The sequence below is a fragment of the Lolium perenne genome, chromosome 4 (genome assembly GCF_019359855.2).
Source record: "Lolium perenne isolate Kyuss_39 chromosome 4, Kyuss_2.0, whole genome shotgun sequence".
Classification (NCBI taxonomy): domain Eukaryota; kingdom Viridiplantae; phylum Streptophyta; class Magnoliopsida; order Poales; family Poaceae; genus Lolium; species Lolium perenne.
Window position 1 is genome coordinate 256316037 of NC_067247.2, and position 17418 is coordinate 256333454.

General features: G+C 44.7%; 1 protein-coding gene across 1 annotated transcript; it reads left to right on the plus strand.

Moving 5' to 3' along the window:
- The first annotated feature begins 14831 nt into the window (after positions 1-14831).
- LOC127328458 (uncharacterized) lies at positions 14832-15903 on the plus strand. Its single transcript, XM_051355053.2, has 2 exons — positions 14832-15252; positions 15324-15903. Exons 1-2 carry the CDS (start codon positions 14936-14938, stop codon positions 15901-15903), a joined length of 897 nt encoding a protein of 298 aa, XP_051211013.2. The 5' UTR covers positions 14832-14935.
- Positions 15904-17418: the final 1515 nt, after the last annotated feature.

Consider the following 17418-nt stretch of genomic DNA (forward strand, 5'->3'; position numbering starts at 1 on the left):
AATGATGAGAATGATGATGATGATAATGATGAAGAATATAATACCTTGGTGCATAATATGGAAATGGTGTATGCTTCTCTTCGTGGTAATAAAGAAGCTCGTACTAATCTCGAACACTCTATGGATACCTTGTATAAATATAGGGAAACCATAGTGGAGTTGGAGTCCCATGTTGAAAATGGGGAAATGAGATTCACTCTCCTCAAGCATGAGCTAAAAGATGAGAAGCATACTAATTTTATGCTTACACAAAAAATTGAATCCTATATGCACGAAAATGAGAAAACTATTGTTGATGCTTGTGCTACTAACTCTAATTCTTGTGAAGCATCTACCTTAGAGGAGAATGTTGAGCTAAGGGCTCAACTTGAGTTGCTAACTAGCAATTATAGGGAATTGGAAGAAAGTCATAAAATGCTCTCAAGCTCTCATGATGATCTTCTAATTTCCTATGATGGGCTAAAGTTAGCTCATGAGGCAAGTATCACTAAGGTAACATCTTGTGAGCCTCATATGGATGTTAGCACAATCTCTACTACAAATGCTATTTTGCCATGTGCTAGTCCTAGTAATCCATCTAGTCAAACTAGTGATACACCTTGTGTTGGATTACTCACTTTGCCTTGTTGCTCTAACAATGAAGCTTCTACTTCCTCTAGTACTTGTATTTCTACTAACCATGTAGAGAAAATCAAAGAGCTCGAGGCCCAAGTCCTTTCTTTGAAGAAAGACTTGGAAAAGCGTCATGAAGGAAAATCCGCACTTGACAAGATGCTAAGTGTGCAACAATCCCCCAATGACAAGAGTGGACTTGGATTCAACTCCAATAACAAGAACAAGTCCAAGAGCAAGAGCAACAAGAAGAAGGGCCAAGACAAAGTCAAGGATCCGGCCAAGTTGGTTTGCTTCAAGTGCAAGGTTGAAGGGCATCATGTTAAATCATGCCCATTGAAGAAGAAGAAGCACTTGAGTGAGAAACAACAAGGGAAACGGCCACTAGGTCAAGGTCAAGCTCATGCTAGACCTCAAGTTGAAGATAGACCACTTCCCAAGAAGAATCAAGATATTGTTCCCCAAGAGAAGAAATCAATAAAGAAGAGAAAGGGGAACACTTGCTACTTATGCCGTGAGAAGGGGCACTTTGCTTCTTCTTGCTTAGGTGGTACCTTATCTAACCCTATAATTGTTGATGATGATTATTCTCTAGGGAAGGATAAGGATGGCAATGTGTTTGCCAAGTTTGTTCGAACTCAAAGTGGTTTCAAGAAAAGAACCATTTGGGTTGCCAAGCCTATTGTGACTAACCTCTTAGGACCCAACTTGGTTGGGGACCAACAAGCTCAAATTTGATCAATAGGTGTATGTGGAGGGCATTGGAGACTTGGCTACTTCATGAAGAATTAAGGGATCTTCATATATTATATTTTTACCAAGCCAAGTCGTATGGATTATCATCTATATCTTATATCCATGTTCCTCTTTGCGGTAACTTATACTTCAACTCTTCATGTTTATTGTAAGTTACTTGCCCCTTTGCATGTTTGGTTTTGTACCAAATATGTGTATGTATGTGTTGTGTCTTACTTGCTTATCTTGTGTATTCAAGTATGTTTGTTTGACTCACCATATACTTGTGTATTGTTTTGAGCCTAATGCATCTTGATGATATCTTATTTGGCTCTCTTTGAAGTGATTAATGGAACATCCCATTTTGGGGGAGTGATATGCTTTGTGCATCTCTCTTTCTTTAAAATGTGTGTACATGGGTACCACCACTTAGTATTGATATTGCAAGATTATCTAGTCACTATGTGGTGTGTCATACTCATGAGAAATTCAAATTCTAAATATCCATTAATCATCTCTAGTTGAATTTTAGTTGCCTCTTATTTAGAAGAAATGTTTTATCACATTATGGGGGAGTAATATGTTTTGTACATATCACAAGCCTAGAAAATGTGAACATATGAGGTTATGCCACTTAGAGTTGATGCTCTTAATTATCTTGTTCGTAGGTGGCATGTTTGCTCAAACAAGCTCCATTCCTAATAAAAATATTTTATTACTCATCTTGTGGGCTCTTGTTTGAATATGAAATTCTTGGTGCGGTTTTTCCTCAAATACATATCTCTATATCTTATTTGGGACACCGTTTGCTTCAAGTTATTCTAATCATTGCCGTGGGTGATTGTGTGACTAGTTGAAGTTATCAAGAATCTTCATCCGTGCATAGTGCTTAATTCTATATACTTATCCTATGCCTTTTATTGTGAAGTTGATCCTTACTATCATTGTCAATACTCCACCGGAAATTATTTCCAATATACTCATTGTCTTTGACAATTGATAACCTTGTATGTGGTTGAATTTTTTTGGATCATCTTCACCTTGGATTGTTTCTTACTTCCTTATTTTATTTCCAAGAAATCTTTATAGCTCCCATATGTCTTCCTTGTCCCTTTGAAAAATCTTTTGATAAATCCTCTTGATTCATATCAAGTGTTTGTTTTGGAATACATACCTTTTCTTTACGGTACATTGTGCCATTGTGAAAAGTGAGGGTTTGGTTTATTTGTTCGAACCTTGCTCTTTTGGGGAGTTTGCTATCTCATTCCTTCTTACATATTTTATTAGCTTGAATGAGATAAATCTTTGAGCATGTTTGCTTTATTTCATCCTCTATGCTCAATGGTTTCTTCTTAGTTCATTTGTTGAACTTTGTTGAACAAATCTTTTGAGATTTGCTTCTTAGATATAATTTGGACAACAAATTTGTTTTGTGACACCTCTATGCCTTATTTAATTCTTTTGGTGTTTTGTCCAAAGTATATCTTTCTTGGATCTTAATTTTTTTTGGTGCATGCTTATATGTAATTTGTTTATACTTGTAGCATGCTTGCTTTCTTTCGATCCATTATGTAGGATATACTCCATCAAATCCTAAATGGCTAAGATGTGCATGAAATTCAAATTTCATCTAAATATGCACATGTTTATATGGAGTGTGTCCTATATATTGTGGTTAGTCTAACCATGTTGGACCCAATAATTTGGGGACCAAGATGTACTTGAATAATGTTTTAGGTACATTGGAGATGCAATGGAGGCTTGTCTCATCTATAAGGAAGGTGTTGTCACCATATGAGGATTGGAGTCAAGCTAGAATGATCGATGAACTCTTATCTACTACATCAAGCCATTGCCATCTCGGTAACAAGTATCTTATTCATGCACTCTCATATAGCATCCAACCTCTTGTAGGTTGTATCTTGGCATGAAATTATTTATTTCGAAAATATTGCGGTTCTTGAAAAACCCTTTTAAAAGTAAAACTTCTTATTGAACATTTGAGTAATTTGAGAAGATGCATATGATAGGTTATATATATATATATCATATTTTATGATTCACCTATCACAAATATGCCCTCTAGCAATTTATTGCATATCAATTCCTCAAAGAGCTCTTGTGTGCAATATTGATGAATTCGTGAAATAAATCCGTATTTGTGATACTTGTTGCCTTTCTCAAAACACTCCAACTAGCTCTACTTCCCTTATTGTTAGTTGTAATGTTTTTGAGATCTAACTTGGTTGAAGCTCATTCATATACCATAAGTGAAAATTAGAGCCATAGGCTATATATGCTTCCTAAGCAAACATCCTTGGTATATTTTATGACTTCATTTCGGATATCTAGTCTTATTTATTTTGTTAATATCTTGTGTGTGCATGTTTCTTTATGGATCATTTTTTCCACTTTAGAAACTTATATACATAAGAGCGTTAATCCATCACCTTGATATCCTTGTTCTTTGCCAACTATCTTCTTATCCTTTTGATTTTAGTGTTATTGGTAAAGAAGATTTATGAGTGCTTGGTTTATTTGTTTTTCTTCATGCACTCATATCTCGTAATTGTTGGACTCAAGTTGTTCTTGATAAGCATATTCTCTTTATCTTTGTTGTGTTCTAAATGATATATAGGAAGTGAGGATTCCATGTTTGTGCATAGTGTATTCAAATGCAAACATTATAAATTGTGCACGAACCTTGGGGAGCTTTCTTATTTTTAGAGCACTATATCTCTCTTATCATGATATCTTTGTTTGTCTAATTGGATCCTTGATTGCTTGCTTTACTTGTTGAAGCTCATTTCACCATGTTATCTTTATGCAATCTTTGATCCTCAATATAGTTTGACTTCCTTCAAGTATTCATCATTGGATATGTGCACTTGATTCCACTCAAATTATGAGAAGTGCACACTTTGGGGAGGAACTCACATTATATTGGCCTTCTAAATTTTTCACCCATTTTGACAATCGATGCCAATGGGGGAGAAGTTTAGAGGGTTTAAGGGAATGATTTTATACTTAAGTTTGGTTTGTGCTTAAGTGTTTTGCCTCTCATGCATTCCATATTTATATGTCTTGCATGGTTGTATATATATAGTGGAAACTATCCCAAAGGTTAATCTTGACAATGTATGCAATGAATTCATGTTCATCACACGTGCATACATTGTGGGGGAGTTTTCTCTATATATATTGGTTCTACTCACATCCATTGCATTTGTTGTAGTTGTGTGAGTAGAGCCGGTTTTGATATGGGCTAGTAGCTTTGTGTTACTTGACCATATCAAATACAACCTCTTGTATACAACTTATTCTCGGATAAGTTGCGTACTTATCACTAATATTCATTATATAAACCCTCTTATTGTGGTTGTCATCAATTACCAAAATGGGGGAGATTGTAAGGGTACATTGCCCCTATGTGTGGTTTTGGTAATTAATGACAACCCCTATGGACTAATGTTTTTCATTGAGTTTATATGAAGGAATATTCCATAGGTACTACTTGTACTCCATGTGTTGGATTCAAGTATGGATGCCATGAAAATAAAGGTATTCCTTGTGTATTGGCATCAAGATCATCGGTATGAAGATATATATATATATGTGATATGATCAATAAGAAGAAATGAAGATGGAGTTCTTATGTGGAACTCAATATTAGCCATGCTCTATCTTAAGTGAGTATGTGAAGATACAAGGTTGAGTTGGGCAAGTTCAAGATGAGCATCTCAAGTGAATCACATACTTGAAGCTTGCCGTCCATTTGATGATAATGGACTAGTGAAGATGTGCATCAATGGAGCTTTCCCATCATAGTGTATGGGGGAGCATTTGTGAGTCTTCACGAAGCAACATTGGTCAAGTGAGGCATTCCGGCTTGAGTGAAGCTTGAAGAGTTATCATCAAGATCAAGCGGGATGCGCAAGGCAAAGGTATGGCCTTGCTAGGTTTTCCTTTTACCGGTCTCAAGGTGGATGTTGGGAGACCGGATTATAGGATAGATAGCCGCACTATTAAGAGGGGCTTTCGGTTGAGTAACTTGATCACATCGTCTTAGGGAGCTCAATCCTTTGCATACTTTGCATATCCTTATTGCTTCTTGGTGTTTCTCTATGTGAGGTTCTTGAGCTTGTTGCTAGCTTTACAACAAGCCCAAGTTCATCGAAAACGGAGTTCGCATGCATCTTCTATGGCGTTTTCGAGGTTGGGTAATTTTACCGGTTATTCATGATATAAGGTTCTACCTTTTATATTCATGATAAAATTCCCTTCTACAGATTCTTGAGTTTGCACTTTTTATAGGATAGCATTTGTCGTTATCTTCCTAACGAAATTAGTCTCATGTCAATCGGAGTTCGGGAGCAATAGTTATTAAAGAAAAAGGAAAAAGAGAAAATATAAAAGAAAAAGAAAAAAGAGGAGGAGGGGCCGCCGGTTGGGCGCCCGGCCTGCCAGGCCATGCGCCGGCCCAACCGGCCAGGTCCGGGTGCCAACCGGACCGGGCGTCAACCGGCCCAGGCGCCGGCCTAGCCCAGCAGCCTCCCCGGCCCGACCGGGATCTCCTCCGGGCCGCCTCCCCGCCGGAAGGCCCACGCGGCCTGGCGCGCCCGCGCGGCCCGTTGCTCGGCGCGCCCTGTGCGCCCCTGCGCTGTCTGCCGCCCTCGTCCGGTCGGTGGCTCGGCTGGGCCGGACTGCTGGCCGGCCTCCTCGGCCCAGCATCCGGTCAGCCGGCCTGGGCCACCGGCTGGGCTGTTTTCCTGCGATTTTAAGAGCTGTTTTCTCCCCCAACGGTTATTTTCTCTCCCTTGCTATAAATAGCCTTCTTCCACCTTGACTTGAGTAGTTCTTCCCATTCTCTCACCTCCATTGTTCCATTTTGAAGAACTTGCTCTCCCCTTTGATTCCTCCAATCATTCTTGCTCATTCTTGAGGATTTGAGAGAGGAGATCTAGATCTACACTTCCACCAAACCGTTTCTTCTCTAAGTGAGGGAATCTATTGGGATCTAGATCTTGGAGTCTTTGGTTGACTTTCCCCCTTGTTCTTCCTCTCCAATCTCATCCTAGCATTCGTTGCTTTGGTGGGATTTGAGTGTGAAGGACTTGAACACCTCCGGTGTTCTTGCTTTGCATCATTGCATAGTGTTGAGCTCTCCACCACGATTTGTTTGAGTGAGAGACCGTGAGCTTGTTACTCTTGGAGGGTGACCTCCTAGTTGGCTTGGTTGGTGTCCCGGTGATCTCTTCGTGGAAGATTGTGAAGGGGCCCGGGCTTCTCCTTCGTGGAGCTTGTGAAGTGGTTGTGGAGCTTGCCATCTCCGAAGCGGAGGAAAAGCTAACCATAAGGAAAGGGCCATTATCCTTCGTGGGTGTGGTTCGGAGAATAGGGTGAGCCTTCGTGGCGTGGGGAATCCTTCGTGGGACCTCCACTCCTCCAAACGTGACGTACCTTGTTGCAAAGCAAGGGAACACGGGAATACATCCTCGTCTCCGCGTGCCTTGGTTATTTCTATACCCGAGCTCTCTTTCCTTGTGATAGCCATCGTGCTTGAAGTACATATATCTTGCTATCACTTGTGCTACATATATCTTGTGCCTATCTTGCTTAGCTCTAATTGCTATTGTTACACTCAGTTAAGCTTAGCATATTTAGGGTTTGTGCTTGTAAACTAAACGATAGTTTAATTCCGCATTCTTACAAGACAAATCCGCAAGAGTTTGTAATTGCCTATTCACCCCCCTCTAGGCGACATCTCGATCTTTCACATGCATAAGAAAATAATTTTGACAAAAGATAACCTCGCTGAAAGGAACTAACAAGGAAACTCAAAATGTTATTTTTTTGACAAATAGGAAACAATTCAACACTTGTTCTTCGATTGCCTACTTGCGTATTGTTCATATGGCCTTTGGCATTTCACCACCCAAAAACATTACTAATATTTTTGGAAATTGGTTACATGGACTTGATAAAGAAATTCCAAAAGCCAAATTAGAGTTCGTGTTTCTTCTTTACGAAAAGCAATATGGCATGTCCAACGTTTTTATTTTTAACAAATCAAAGCATGCTTCCTCTTTGAAGGTTATTCCTATTGCTATCCACATGACCCGTACGTGGTCATGTCTCCAGTTGGAGGAGCTTTGCTAGGACATGGATTTTGGATGCAACCGATTGGAAATGGCTAGCAGCTTGACCGTGAACTTACATGTTGGCACACTTTTCTTTTATCACTTTTTAGATGGTTGATTTCTTTTATTTCTTTTGATATGCTCAATACATGTATTGCTTATGTGATCCGTGATTTTTTTGTAGGCGAACGCTACGCGTCGGGCGGCGGATATGGGGCCAAAAATCGGTCGTCCTCCGCGCTGTCCGATGGCGATCCGACGGGCAGAATCAGTCGCATTAGGAAATTTACATTATAGCCCCCGGTTTCTGGAGAATCAATCCGCAGTACTATATTTCTCAGATTATAGTTTAAATGCAGTTTTATAATTGCCACCCTCCTTTTTCTAGAAACCAACCTGCAGTACCTCCTAATGTGAAGAGTATTACAACAAAAATCATCTCTCCGCGTACAAAAAATATATACTATTACAACAAAAAGTCCAACATTTTTTAAAAGTAATGTCACAATAAAAGTGGTTAAACCAACAAATTGTTTTCTTGGAGATCAATTTACAACAAGAGTAGCCATTATTATTCACAAAAACCGGAGACTATTACAACAAAAATCCATATGTTTGCAAAAAATAGAAGAAACCATTAATTTGTTACATATTGAATTACAACAAAAGTCACCAACTTTTTTTACAAAAAGTCACAAACGAAAAAAATCAATATGTTTGCAAAATGATGCAAAGTGGTCAAACGACATTTAATTTGCTACATATTAAATTACAACAATAATCACCTACTATTTTATTCAAAGTCACAAATGGTTACAACAAAATAGAAAATCAATTTGTTATTAGCATCAACAGAAAAATAAAAAAATGTTGTCTCTTTAAAACAATTGTTAACAACAAATCCTACAAAAATTACGGGTTGTTTACAACAAATAGTTCATCATCTCACTCCATGTGTTTTGCAGCGAAACAATTATTGGACCGAAAAAAGCAGCCCATTAAGCGACGCGGGAGCGAGGCCGGACGACCGATCTGCGCGACGTGATCGGTCGCCGGATCCCAAACATTTTCCTCTTTTGTAATAAGGATATCATGTGACTTGGATACTTTCTAATAACGAAATAAAGGATGCATACGTCCGTTCAATGTAGATGCCGGGGCAGTTCCACATTTGAAAAAAAACCCAGCAACTTCACATCCAAGCAATCCTCACAATTTCTCCTCCCTGGTGATCTAGAAACAACTTAGCATCGAGTAAGCTTGATTGTTTTCCCTAACATAACACATTCGATCTTCGTCTGATAATTCAATTCTTGTCACGTCCTCCAAACCTGGCCATCTTGTGACGTGAAGACACATACCCTTTCTTAGAAGATGCACTAAATACCAACAAAAGAGAAGATATTAAGCACTTTTTTTTCATTCACTTATCCACCTTCTTGCGAGATATTCAACGTCAGAAGTCAGAACCAATAGCTATAGAATAGATATAAAACAAAACTTCCCAGATATTGTTTGCAACAACATGTCAAATAATAAATGACCAATTGATTCATGTTCACTACAAAGTAGGCAAGTTAGATCATCAACATCTTACATTTACTCAAGCTATTACTCATTAAAATCTTATTATTCGGTGGAAACTAAACGAAAATATTGATACTTGGAGGTATGAGTAATTTCCAAGCTACATGTGTATGAATTGGAGTTACTTCCCCGTGATTCACATCACGATAGAAATATTTCACATTATAATATCCCGAAGGAGGAAAAACCAATACATGGCAGTCATTTTCTTCATTGAGGTGAGTGGTTTGGATTAAGGCAGCCAATTCAACCAGCCTTCAAATAAAATCTGGTTCGCAATCCTTCTAAACCCAAAATCTCAGATTGGTGTGCCATTTTAGGCCTCAACCATTGTTCAATGTTCATTAAAAAACATCTACAAATGCTACTATAGTGTAACTGAAGAAAAGTGACCCAGTCAAATGATCTTCCCAACCCATAATTTTCAACCAGTTACCAAGTTCCATCTTAAAGAAATTGAGCAGCAGAAGCATTGCCACATTATCCCATTCCAAAAGGGAGCAATTTGAAGATTCGTTTCACAAAATATTAAGGCATATGTTATATTTGGGATCTACAATAATTCTCCTAATAAGAAGTGATCCTAGCTCACTTTATTAGGGAAGTGGATGTACAAACCAGCCACCCAGGTTCAAGTCTTCAGGGATGCAGATTTGGGTTCTTATTATTAAATTCTCCTATTTTTTATTATTTGTGTCATAATTTGTTATTCAACAAGAAGGTAACCGTAGATTTAAAGTCTCCAAGGTTTTGAATTCCCAAGCCTCTATATTAATTCTTAATTTTGAAAAGTAAAATCTCACTTAAACAAATGTTATTTATGGGCGTCAACGGTATTATTTGAAAATAAAGTGTCCGTTGAGCATTAGTATTTGTAATAGCCCATTTGGAAAAGTTGAGAATACACATGATAAACATAGGAATACTAGCAACACAAGCTTCCATAAGAATTGAGTTTACTTCTCCACCCTGCCACTCTTTTAGTAACTTTATAAAAATCATGTTACAAATATATTTTAATACCTTCCTTAGTGTACAAGTTGACACTATACCACAACACTACATCCCCAACAGATAAGTTGATAGGGAAAGCCGCTTCCCCCAACAAAGTCGGTCGGGAATCAGTTAGAAGGGGATCATGCCACCTTGGCCTACAACATTTAGTTTCCAACCCACCTAACTAGATATGGCCATTTAGTTGGACATGGTGTTTTGGCTCATAGGTCTAGATGTACCCATTATAAAAAAAATACATTTTAAATGTATTTCAAAATGTAAAAAATCATGAAAATATTCCTGTGTATACATCCAAATATTATGTATTTTCACACAATATTTTATGGAAAAGACATTTTGAGAATAGCTATTTTGGCACCAAAAGTTATCTTTCTTACACAAGACTCAAAAAATATCACTTTTTGCATGAAACTTTGTGTGCAAACATAGAATGTCTGGATTTACATCCATACTTTTTCCGGAATATTTAGACATTTCAAAATACGTTTTTTTGGGTAATGGGTGCATCTACACTTAGAGCCAAAATTCATTTCCGCATTTGGTTACCGTTAACCAGATTTATGTTTTTTTCACCCAATATAATATAGTTAAGACACATAATTGTCTAATCTTATAACATTTATTCATAATTTACAATTAGTACTCAACTTTTTAGACACATTTATTTCTGACTAGCCCGACATATATTTGAATGTCTTCCCCCACCCAAAACCATTAATTACAACTTAAACCGCAAGCCCTCAAAAACCCTAATACCCTCACAACACCCGAACTATGTAAAACCTATCCACACCCAACCACCAATGAAGTTAGTGGATATCATGTATTTATCTTTTTTACACAGGGGTAAAAATGTTGTCTCAACTCATTAAATACTTTTTTTTTTCCAGAAAACTCATTAAATACTAAAGTTCAAAGTTAAGACGATATGTAGTATCTAACGAGGCCCTCAAATATATATCAGTCGATCTCCTTGAATATAATTTTGTCACCTCTATTAGATCCCTGTGCATTCACATTGTCTTGATCTTGGTCACAATGATACATGCATGGTTGTGATGGTACGAAGGCCCGCACATTGCACTCAATCTTGATTTTATGAAGAGACGAGCATCGTCAACTACCGAATAGATTTCATAATAAAGTCCCCAATCTGAAGGAAACTAACCCACAAACTCTTGAGTGGGGGAACCTACCCCAAAGATGTTGGGACTGAGGTAATCTTCAATTCAGTGTCATGATACTTTAGAACTTGGATCTACAAAATATTTCTATTCACAACCCACAAAAGAAGCAGAGGCTCTAGAAAAAGTAATGAATCTAGTATAAATGGAATGTGATCCTTTTCTATAAATCCTTATTTGGCATACTTACACGAGGAAATTTGTGACAAATGAGGGAAATCTCATAGTTGAAGTACCATGGGCAGGTGGAGAGTAGTCAAAGGGACAAAATTATTCATCATACCCAAAATCCAAAGAGAAACAACAATCAATAGAAGATATGGATCTCATGTGATCATACTTGGCCATCTTCAGTTGTTAGAGAGGATCAACACAACAATACAATTTTTTATATCACAGAGAGCCTTGTTTTCACGTGTAAAGACCTAGAGAGGATTATGAGGACAAAAGTTGAATATAAGAATTATACGCAAATAACCAACCAAGAGAAAAATCAATTATTTGAGATCTGCGGAGGCCTATACCTTATATTTTATGGATCAAACCCTTGAAGAACTCCCTCTACAAACTTTGCACGATAAGGGGGAGGGTGGGTGGGGGCTATTTCCCAATTATTACTTCGTTTGGACCAACAAATCGTCCTAGAAGGTAAGTTTCTTCTCCTGGATTGTCGTGTACGAAAATGGCGCAACTTGTGCCAACCTCCTCTGCAAGAACACTGCCCGAGAATGTATGTCCCATATGCAACACATCTAGAGACGGCTAGCCACATCATGTTTGGGTGCAACTTCACCAAAGATTCTGGATTGCTCCTAGATCTGCCGCTGACCATGTGGTGCCCGTTTGTGATGCCAGTAGATGCGATCTTCCCCCTCCACTCCGCCCTAGACCACTGCCACCCTTCGCCTATTGTGCCTATGACACATTTGGAAACACAAAAACAATGTTGGTTTTCAATGGATATAGCTCCCACACTCGCCCTCATCCGCAAGGCATGCCGCAAGAGAAATTGACGCGGTGCTCTGATGCACTCGGCTGCCCACGTAGAAACATGGTTATGTCAATGTGTGGATAAAGTACCTCCTACCTGTCTGATACTGATCCTTATATGATGAGCGTGTTCGTTGCATCGTGTGATCACCCCTTGCTGCGTTGGGTGTCCCACTATTCCCCATGTTTGTTACTCGTTGGATTTCAACCAATCTTATGATAAAATGAAAAGTTCAGGTAAAATGCGTTGGTTACCCCCCCTCCCATGACTGCTCAAAGGAAACCTATGGAAAAAACTCTAGAATTGGAATTCATAGGCTGAGAGAAGGATCTTGGTTTAGCCTAGTTCTAATGCAATGCATCACTTATAGTAGGGTCAACAATGAAACAGAGCTCCATAAAATCAAATATAGGCATGCCATAAGCTATTTTTGGCAATTATCCATATCCAGTTTTTCTCATTTCTTCCTTCTTTAAATTGTATCTCTTTTGCGAAGTACTCTTGCATTCCTCTAGGTGGCAATGGAAAATAGAGGCCCTTCAATCATAATTCTTAAGATAAGGATGTATTGTGTCCATTACCGACATTAATCTTGGTCCTCCGTGGATGTACTGTCGTGGATGTAACCACGGCAGATGCTACAGGGGGTAGCACTTCATTGATGCGAGGGGAAGGGAACATTGCCATCTACGGGTCGAGGTGCAAGAGACGCAAGGGTTTTACCCAGGTTCAGCCCCTCCGGAGAGTAAAAGGCCTACGTCCTGCTAGATCTCTATTGCTCAGTGGAGAATTACAATGGGGGGGCTCAGTCGGCGGCTACGCCGAGAGCTTACAGGGGGAGATTGGATCTCGAGTAAGGTGTCCTCTAGGGCCTAAGCTCGGGGGTTTATATAAGCACCCCCGGCCTAGGGTTACATGGAGATAACTCCGAATCATATCAGTTGCTACTAACCCGGGATCCGCTATCCCTCTCGCAAGTAATCTTCTTGTCCAGCCGTGTGGACCTCCTCCTTGGGATCACGGCCTGGCCGCCTTAGGGCCCGGCCGCTAGGCGATCGGCGATCCACCCAAGCCTCTATCTTCATGGCGACTGGGACTGGCGACCCACCCCCTATGGGCATATCCCCATCAGTAGTCCCCAAGCGCGGTGGTGATGAAGCGCGGATCTGGAACAAGTCTTGGAGAGGCGCGGTGATGGATCAAGATGAGTCGCCGCCGGGCTTCCAAAGATAAAGTCGCGGGTGCGGTGGCAGTCTCAGTCGCCATAACTTGATCAGTCAGTCGGCGTGTGACAGTCGGCTCTAGCCAGTCGCCGTTTGCCAGTCGACGCGTAGTCACCATAGAGACACGTGGAGAGGCCAACGGCTAGATTTCACGTTGACCGAGGCGCACACCGTCTGCATGTTGTTGACCGTTGGGCTCGACGTGACCGCTAACGGCTAGTTTAACGGCTATTCAGCCGGTGACGGCGCAGATCTCGACCGTTGATTGCGGGGCGGCGATTCCGGGACAATTCAACGAACAGATCTCATCCTCAATCTGAGCGAGTGCGGGCGGTATAAAGGGTCGCCCCTAGGATTAGGGTTCAACACTCCTCCGCATTCATCCCCCATCTTCTCTTCATCTCATCTTCATTCCACACTCCACACGCATCCATGGCGGCGAAGGGGTGGGGCAAGTCGAAGGTCACGCGGGAGTCTCTCCTCCCGTACGTCGCCTCCGGAGTCATCCCGGAGTTCAACCAGGAGCGATGGCGGGTTCCGCCGGCGAACGAGACGGAGCCCCTCCCACGGCCTGGGGAGTTCGTGATCTTCATGAGCTTCCTCGATCGCGGGTTCGCTCTCCCCACCTCCGATTTCCTCCGGCAGTTGCTGGCCTTCTACAGCATCAAGGTTTCCGACCTCGGGCCGCACAGCGTCCAGCAGATTTCTCTGTTCGTGGCGCTGTGCGAATGCTACTTGGGCTGTCCGCCCTACTTCCCGCTGTGGGTGTCCATCTTCCACGGGCGGGCGACTCGGGCCAGCAAGAACAGCGAAGCACTCATCCCGAACGGGGGGATCACCTTCCAGGTGAAGTCCGGGGAAAGCTTCATCGACATGGCGCTCCCCAAGAAGGCGCAGTCGCTGTGGCGTCGTTTCTGGTTCTACGCCAAGGAGTACACTCCCCCGGGCGAGGTATGCATTCCCCAATACAGTCCCGAGCCGAGCGTCCCGCGGCGCCTCAATGTCCGGTCGCTGCCGCGCGAGCAGGAGAAGGTGGTGAAGGATATGCGCCAAGCGATCCAGGCGCTAAAAGATGACGGCCTGACGGCGGTCGACATGTACAACTGTTGGCTTGGCCGGCGGCTGATCCCCCTGCGGTGCCGAGCTCACCCCATGTGGGAGTACCGGGGACAGAACGACCGCACCCGGTCGACGGCGACCGAGTGGGACGAGGGCGAGTACCGGAAGGCGCTCGCTAAGATCACCACTGCCACCTTTACTTCCTTCGAGGACGGCTTGCAGCCCTACACCGAAGACACCCCAGCGCCTCAGGTAATGCTTCGCATGGCGACTTCGCACGGCTTAGCCGCGCTTCTTCCTTTCTGACTTGTTCCTTTGATTCGATTGCAGCGTTGGCGGAAGATCGCGGACCACCTCCCTCCTCTCGCCGGAAAGGAACCACCGGAGATGACCGAAGGCGAGGAGGAAGAGGTCGACGAGGAGGAGGAGCGCACCGAGTCGGACTCGGAGGCGCGGGACTTCATCAGACTCCCGCGCGGGTCGAAGAGGGGTGCCGAGTCCTCGTCCCAGGGCGCGGCTGAAGAGGAGGCGACCTCCCGTCCGGAGGACAAGGCGGAGCCCTCCAAGGAAGGGGCCGAGCCGCTATCGAAGCGACTGCGCCCCACTCTCCTGGAAGGGTCCATGAGGCTTCAGCGTCCCTTGAAGGACGCGATCGATGCGGGAGCTCGGGCCGGTCCGGGCGTAAAAGCGATTCCCACGGTGAAGTAAGTATTTCTTGTCGAATTTATCCTTCCTGCGACTGGACTGAGTGTCGACTCACCTCGCCTCTCTGTAGGTCCAAGAAGAAGACCTTGGCGAAGCCGCCCGCGGCCGGGGTGGCGGCCACGAGGGCGGCCGAGGCAAAGAAGAAAGCCGCGGAGAGGAAGGCGGCGCCGTCCGACCTTGGGGGTGCGGGGTCGGCTCCAGAAGAGCCCGCCGCCGGGAGTCAAGCGGAGAAGGAGAGCACTAGCCACGTCGAGCCCACCGCCAACGTTTTTCCTCTACCCAGCATGGCTCGCGGGGGCATGGCGAGTGCGGCGACGGGTCCGGACGTTGCTCCGCCTGTGGTGGAGGAGGAGTCGACTGACATTGGATCGACCGAGGGGCAGAAGGCACCCGAAGTTGAAGAGGACATCGTCGAGGAGGGCGGTCTGTCGGAGCCACTGAAAGAGCGCCGGTCCAAGGCCGCCAGGGACCGCGCCCCGCCCAGTGACACCGACACGCGGACGGGCGAGGTTCCGTCGACTGAGGCGGTGATGCGAGCGGACGGGGCGACCGAGTCGCGTCATCCGCCGCCGTCTTCATTGACCTTCACCGAGCTCCACACGGCGCTTGGCGAGGCGCATGTGGTAAGTGTCGCTGAACACGTGGCCTAGTCACCCCCAGTCCCCGAGGGTCGACTTGGTCTGAAAGGGCGAGTCGAGTCTCTATTTGCGGTGTGTTTGTTGACCTTGGCATGTTGGGGTGGTTTCCGGAGGCGGAGAGTAAGCGGCTGACCGCGCTTGTGGAGGAGGCGGCGCCGAAGAACCGGATGCTGATTGCCCTGGGCGATAAGTCATGCCCACTCGCCGTCCTCATTCAGTGTCACTGGCCCGGGCGTTCGTTCTCACCGTTTCCTTTTCTTGTAGCAGAGGCGCAGGCAAAGGCTCTTGCCGAGGCTCGGGAAGGGTTCGTCAAGGAGTCCTTCTACCGTGAAGCCGAGTTCCGGGCGCAGCAGGCCGAAGAGGCCCGGAAAAGGGCGAAAGCGGAGGTGGCGGAATTGACGAAGGTCCTGGAGCAGAAGGGCCGGGAGCTGGAGGACGTCATCACCGAATACAAGGTGAAGCTGGAGGCCGCGACTGATGCGCGGGACTCTGCACGTGGGGCTGCCGCGTCTCTGCGGGAGGAGGTGGCGGCCTTGAAGCAGCAGCACGCCAAAGAACTTGCTGCGGAGAAGGAGGCGTCCGAGGGCATCGTCCTGGCGGTGCAGGCCGAGAAGACCAACTTCGAGGCTTTCGTCAGGGAGATGTCGCGGCAGATTCTTGGTAAGTTCTTGTTGTCGCACTTCTTGTTTTATTTGCCGGGGGTTTGAGTATCTGAACACGGCGAGTCGGCCTCGGGGGTCAGTCCCCGAGCGTGGCGAGTTGGCCTCGGGGGCCAGTCCCTGAGCGTGGCGAGTCGGTCTCGGGGGCCAGTCCCCGAGCGTGGCGAGTCGGCCTCGGGGGCCAGTCCCCGAGCGTGGCGAGTCGGCCTCGGGGGCCAGTCCCCGAGCGTGGCGAGTCGGCGTTGAAGGGGACGTTCTCATTTTTCCGTGTTCCGTGTGTTGTTGACTGCAGGTACGTGCGACTTCGTGGTGACGGCGAGTCCGCGGGAATGCCTGTCGACCGCGACCGCGCGTATCATCGCCTGCGCGGGGGAGATACTTGCCGCGCTCCAGTACCTGAGCCCGCGGGAGGTGATTCCGCGGGACACGCCATCCGTCTTCAAGGCCGTGTCCAACATTCCGGCTGTTGTTGACTGGCTTCGTCGCTCTTCATGCCGCGTTGGCATTACCATGGCTCGAGCATGGTGCCGGCGCATTATTACGAAGGGTTCGACGTGGAGGAGGTCACCGCTGGCTTCCCCTCGGAGACTCGGGGAGTTCGATGTTGCCGAAGTGCTGCGGCTGATGGATGCGGTGCGCCCTTCGCCGACCGAGTGCGCGACCGCGGACTTGGAGACTCATATCCCCAGCCAAGCGGCTCCTGGTGACGCGGAGAAGGAGCCGGGCCCGGTGGACTACCCCGCGGAGCGCCTCTTCCATGCTGCTGCCGCCGGCTCGCTGTCTACATATCCGGTCGTGGTGTACACGCCGAAATTTCGTCACGGCGATGACGGCGTCGAGCCTGTCGTAGAGGGGGCTCCGGGGTCGT

Bases quoted from the DNA above. Each gene is read 5' to 3' on its own strand.
- LOC127328458 (XM_051355053.2), top strand. From the start codon at position 14,936: ATGACCGAAGGCGAGGAGGAAGAGGTCGACGAGGAGGAGGAGCGCACC. The intron at 15,253-15,323 runs GTAAGTATTTCT...GCCTCTCTGTAG, and splicing joins AAAGCGATTCCCACGGTGAA to GTCCAAGAAGAAGACCTTGG.